The 6,175-nt window shown below is 31.6% G+C and overlaps 1 protein-coding gene across 1 annotated transcript; it reads left to right on the forward strand.

Moving 5' to 3' along the window:
• Positions 1 to 477: 477 nt before the first annotated feature.
• LOC106757834 (serine/arginine-rich splicing factor RS2Z32-like) lies at positions 478 to 3,771 on the forward strand. Its single transcript, XM_014640657.2, has 7 exons — positions 478 to 570; positions 871 to 991; positions 1,899 to 1,938; positions 2,105 to 2,200; positions 2,630 to 2,817; positions 2,927 to 3,031; positions 3,184 to 3,771. Exons 2-7 carry the CDS (start codon positions 888 to 890, stop codon positions 3,548 to 3,550), a joined length of 900 nt encoding a protein of 299 aa, XP_014496143.1. The 5' UTR covers positions 478 to 570; positions 871 to 887; the 3' UTR covers positions 3,551 to 3,771.
• Positions 3,772 to 6,175: the final 2,404 nt, after the last annotated feature.

A 6,175-nucleotide genomic window follows, 5' to 3' on the forward strand; every position in this document is an offset into this window, starting at 1 on the left:
AATTTAATAATTATTTAATTTAATTTAATATTTTAATATAATTTAATATATTTTAATATAGTAAATCAAATTGATTATTACTATTTTATTTTTTACTTTTACTATTATTATTTTTATTTTAATTATTTAATATAATTATTATTATAATATAAATCATACTTTAATAATTATTAAAATATAAAATTATATTAAATAGTATTTGAATTTTAAATTAGATTAAATTATTATTAAGGTGGTGTAGATTTTTAATAAGAAAGAGAAAAAGTATGAAAAGATATTTATTAAAGTTAAAAATGAAAAACTTTTTGAAAAAGTTAGAGGTGCAGGATTAGTTGTCAGAAGATCAAAAGTGAAATTTTTGAAGGTGCAGATGAAGGTTTGGAGGTGTAGGATGAAACACCCTTCTTTCTTTTATAATTTCTACCAAAAGCCCAATATTTGGGCCCATTAACAAAAAAAAAGGGTCTATGAAGATGTGTGGCAGAGGTCCTGTATAAATTAATCATCTCAGAGAAGCTGAACCACTTTGAAAGAGGTTAGGTCTAGGCAGAAGCTGCAATCCGCTCCGAGGTAACATCTCCCTACCCTCTCTTTCTTCCAATTGTTCGATTCGCCTTTCTCAACTTTTGGTTCATGTCTCTATAGGATTTTCTGTCTGGATTATTCTCTTCGTCTTTCTCATCAAGTTCTTGAAATTGATTTGTTTTCTGCGACATAGGTTTTTGAAATTGATTGCATGTTTGAAATTTATGTATTTTTCCATAATTCATTCCCTTTTGTTTCAATTCCAATTTTTGTTTCCGTTGAGATAAGGTCTCTGCGTGTCCGCTTTCATAATTACTCTTGAAATTTGATTTGTTTATATTGTAGAGCTAGAAGCAAAAACGATGCCTCGCCATGATGATAAATACAATACACGCCTGTACGTGGGACGCTTGTCCCACAATACCCGTTCCCGTGATCTGGAGCGTGCTTTCAGCAGATATGGAAGGTAATTTCTCTTTTTTTAACCATTAATTCTTTTATCTTTCGAAATATATAGAGAACCACAGACTTGATTATTTCTCTAAGGAACTCATTACCTTCAGAAAACAATGTAATTTACATGTACTTTTTGAAATTGTTGTTGTGGGTTCATCGCGATCCTTTATGTTACAGAAGATTTCAGACAAATAACTTCTATTGCAGTGTTGAGGCCGAAATCACCGTTTGGGACCTTCTTTTAATACCATGTTTACTTATAAAGACCCATTTACTCTTTTAATCTTTAACATGTTTTTCTTATTTATCCAGTCTCCTCACCTGTTTGTCTACGTGGATGATTGTCTTTCTTCTTTAGTATTTAATTTCTTGCTTGGAATCGGCAGGATGTTTTCCCTTGTTTTATCGTTCTAATTCAATTTCTAAATTGTTTGACTTTTTCCAATATATGTTTGGAATTGTTTGATTCATCTTTGTTGTTTACATTGGAAAGGGAGTTGAGTTAGTGATAGGTTGACGTCGGCTGTCGACCTTGTTTTATGCTGAAACTTAGGGTGGTGATATGCAGGTTTTATCTAAGCTTTTAGTTGAGCTTGGATTTATGTTGTTATTTGTCATGTTATGCGTGGGAACCAAATCCCCTAGGTGTCATGTTTTAACATGAATAATCTTGTTGAAGGTTTCTGTGGTTTTCTCTAAACCTGGAGGTCTGTGTTGGGAGGTTGGCCTTGGTGGAATTGATGGAAATTCCTGTCGAGTGTTGACTTTGGCGATTCTTTCTATAATGTTATTGCGTGTTTTTTATGGAAATGGCAACAATCACAAACTGGTGTTTAGTCCGTCTTTGAGGGGCGTTGTATACAGTTCCAGTAGTTAAGTAATGATGGCCTTACTGTTTCTGGAAACCATTTCCGCAGAGTTCGAGGTGTGGATATGAAGAACGATTTCGCCTTTGTTGTAAGTTTTCATTCCATTCTTAGTCTTTTATCTATTTTTTTTGACTTCCATTTCTCCTCGTGCCTTTGCTCTAAGGTGGCTATTAGTGTCTGCTCAGAGGATTCGGTTGTAAGTGATGGTAAGATTCTGTTATTGTAGTGGATTGTTACTGACAGATTTTGAACAGGAATTTAGTGATCCTCGAGATGCGGATGATGCCAGATTTAACTTGGATGGCCGTGACTTTGAAGGAAGTCGTATTATTGTTGAATTTGCTAAGGGGGTAGGTCAAACTTCAAAGTCTCTAATAATTTTTTTTTTAAGATTTGCGCTTCTCAATTGTACTAGACTATTTAAGGGATGTTTTTTCTAGTTTCTAGTGTTTGTTGAAAGCATGGTTGTTTGATTTTATTGCGGCATGTATGGATTTATTCCGTTGAGTCTACAATCTAAAACTCGGGCTATTATATGTCCTTAGTGCTTCTATTTGTGTACATTTTTCTCTTTGTAGTTATCAGCAATGGGCAATTGGATGATGCTCTCCTTTGTCTATCTTAACCGTTTACTTAAGAACCTCGCACATAAATATTCAATTTCTTCTGGAGCCATGCATCTCTAATTTCATTGCTACCGCTCATCGACTTTTTAACTAATTTTGGTAGTTTTTTATTGCTTGTTAATTTGGTTTTTCATCTGATTTGTTTATAATCAGGGTCCTCGAGGTTCTCGTGAATACTTGGGTAGGGGTCCACCACCTGGATCTGGACGATGCTTTAACTGTGGCATTGATGGTCATTGGGCCAGAGATTGCAAAGCTGGGGATTGGAAGAACAAATGCTACCGCTGCGGGGAAAGAGGTCATATAGAGAAGAACTGTAAGAACAGTCCCAAAAAGTTGAGGTTAGCCCTCGTTTTGTTTCCATCCTCTTCTACATTGTGTTGATATGTCCTTAACTTGTTTAATTTTTTTAATGAGTTTTGAATATTTTATGTCAATTTGAGTTTTCAGTAGCAGCAGGCGTGGACGGAGTTTCTCACGATCACCAGTCAGATCATATTCTCCTCGTCGTGGGAGAAGCAGGGATCGGAGCTACAGTCGTGACCGCAGCTACAGGTTGGGTTCTAGTAATTTCTAATCCTATTGTTTATATTCTGATTGCAATAGTACTGCAATATGAGTGTACTAATCTGTTGTTTCAATTGTCAGTATCACTTCTTTTGTAATAAGCTTGTAACTGAGTTTTGGTGACCTATGTTTTTGGCCAGTCGATCTAGATCTCCTGTCAGAAGAGCAAGAAGCCCAGTTTCTGAAGATAGGTCACGGAGTCCTCGACCGTCCAAGATAAGGGATCATAGTGCATCACCTGACCGTGGCAGCCCACAGAAGAAAAGTGACATATCTCCCCGTAATGATGATAGGATGGTGACACAGCGAGATGGGTCTGACTTCAGTGATGGTCCAAGAGGTAAAAGTAGAAGCCCTGCCAGCCCTCCAAGGAACAACAATGAGAGGGGGTATGATAGCCCCAAATCTAATGGTCGTAGCCGGAGCCCCAGCCGGAGCCCTAGGGATGACAGGAGCCCCATTGATGAAGATGATGACAACCACCGTCGCTCACAGTCACCACCTTAGATGGTGCTTTTTGTTAAGTGGTCAGGATTGGCCCAGTTTATTATATCTGGATTATAAATTGCACTCCACTTTAATTGTGATCAAGACATTTTATGTATGCATGCTATTATTCAGATTCTTGCTGTTTAACTAGCTTCTGTCATGGCTAGAATATGGTGGATGAATTAGTTTTAAGGGTTCGAATATTTTAAACCATTATAAATTATTGTTAGAAATTTAAATCATGCATGTTTTGAAGCTCTTCAGCTCGAAACATCTTTAGGTATGATGGGACGATTTTGAGTTTTTTTTTTTTTTTTAAAGTCAAAATAAAATATCATTTAATTTTTTTATATTACATTTTTGAAATATATATATATATATATATATATATATATATATATATATATATATATATATATAATGAATGAATGAAGATATAAAGTTATAATTTAAATTTTTCACATTTTCAATAGTTCCATTTATTAATTATGATAAAATAATTTAATATGTAAAGATAACTTTTTAATTTATTTAATTAGAAATATTAACTAATTAATTAATATTTTTAATATATTATAAATTTTAAATATAAAATGAAACAAATGATTTTAGAAAAAGTTAACACATTAAGATTTTTAACTCTTTTTAATATGGTGAATTTCTTTTTTTATAGACCAATGGACTTAACTAAAATGACTTGAATTGGTACATTTTGTCTTAAACATTTTTTAATCACGTTTCTAGCATAAAATACATTTCTTAATAAAGTGGGATACATTAAAAGATAAAAAATAATGCAAGTATAATAAATATTATTATCATAACCAGATTCAGAAAATTAAGTGACAAAAGATGTTCAGTGGTGTAAGTTAATATTGATTAATCATCTAATGCAATTATCGTTGTCCTATACATGTGAATATACAAAAAAATAGTATTCCACCACAAACTCATTAGAAGCGATAAAAAGATATTTAATTATGTCAAATTCACATAAGGCAAATTTGTTTGCAGTAAATTGATGTTACATGGAAACTCTTTATCCAGGTATTTTCATAATCATGTCAACAATTTATTTGGTCATTTCAAACTTATGGTTATGAAAAATTGCACAAAACTTAAATGTCGGTGTTTGAAGATAACCTTCAAAACAAGAACCATTGCTTGAAATCCATGATATAATAGAATAGAAATCACCCTCATTACGGAGACTAAATCATTATTAACATTTTTTTTTGCGTGTGTATTGAAATGCTTTATTGTAATTAATGAAGACTTGACGCAAAAATTTGTATTTTAATTTGGATTCCAGTACACTTAACTTTCATAATAACTAACATATTTACATAACATAATTTAATTAAAAATTGAAAAACCTCCGTATTAATTCAGTCATAAGTCACAAAAAATCAAAAGAGTAATCCACATTGTATTTGACTAGTGCAATAACTTTTCATACACCAATTCTCATGTCATCACTATTCACGCTCATTAGATTTTCTATTGCAAATTATCATTTTTCATTGTAGAAATGAGTGATAGATATTGCCTCTACTACTTTGACGATCACAATTGAGTGTTTGCTTATAACATATCGTAGAAATCCTCTTTCCCCTAGAGTTAACCAAATTATTGATACAAGGACTAACTTACTCAATGGAAATTTTTAAAACTTAAGTGTATCTAAATTTCTTTTAAGGATTACTTGATAATTCTCACTGGAAAGAATTAATAATGAAGAAAGAAGACTTTCTATTGATTCTAAACAATACATTTACTTCTATATATTGAAAATTCAAACTTAAAGTAATAATTACAAAAATACATCCACTTCTATATATAGAAAACAATAGATCTTTAAAAGTTTTTAACAATTTTTAGTAATTTAATATCTCATCAACAACTTTCAATAATATTTAATATTCAACTAACAAGACTCCTTCTTGTATATATGTCATTTCAAGTTTATATGTGAAATCATGAAATTGTTAGTGAAAAGACTTTTTGCAAACAAATTTACTAACTAAAGTCCAAATAGGATGTAGAAGTAGCAATAAAATCACTATCCAATTTTTTATTTAATAAAGTGTCAATCTATTTCTATTTCTATGTATTTAGTCTTATCATACTAAACTAGATTATGAGGCTAATAGCTAATTTATTATCACAATAAAAGATCATAGGTTCTTTCACTTTAAAATTAAAATAATTCTCATCCATAATAATTCGCGCACTCCTTGTGTCATATCTCAAAATTTAACTTCTGCATTAAACCTTACAACATGGAAATTTCTTCCATTTTGATCATTCATTATATTCTTCTAGTATGAGGTAAGTAAATGAGCTTCCCAACAAATCTTTAATATTGGCCTTATTCACATAATAACTGCCTTCGTCACTCTCAATTTTATTGTTTTGTTATGTAGAAACTCGAGTAGTCTTGCAATCAATCATAATTGTTTGCTTGAGAAGATCATTTTTGAGAGATAAAAATGTCTTTATTTGAGTAAGCTACTTTTATCTCAAAGAATTAGATCCTTCATTTCAAATTAAAAATTAAGTAGCAAGTTTTTCTTGGAATTGACAAAGTGTTATAATGGTGCTCTTGAAATTGGTAATGTGATGGATTTGTCCAATGCAAAA

This window comes from Vigna radiata, chromosome 3 (assembly GCF_000741045.1).
Source record: "Vigna radiata var. radiata cultivar VC1973A chromosome 3, Vradiata_ver6, whole genome shotgun sequence".
NCBI classification, from domain to species: Eukaryota; Viridiplantae; Streptophyta; class Magnoliopsida; order Fabales; family Fabaceae; genus Vigna; species Vigna radiata.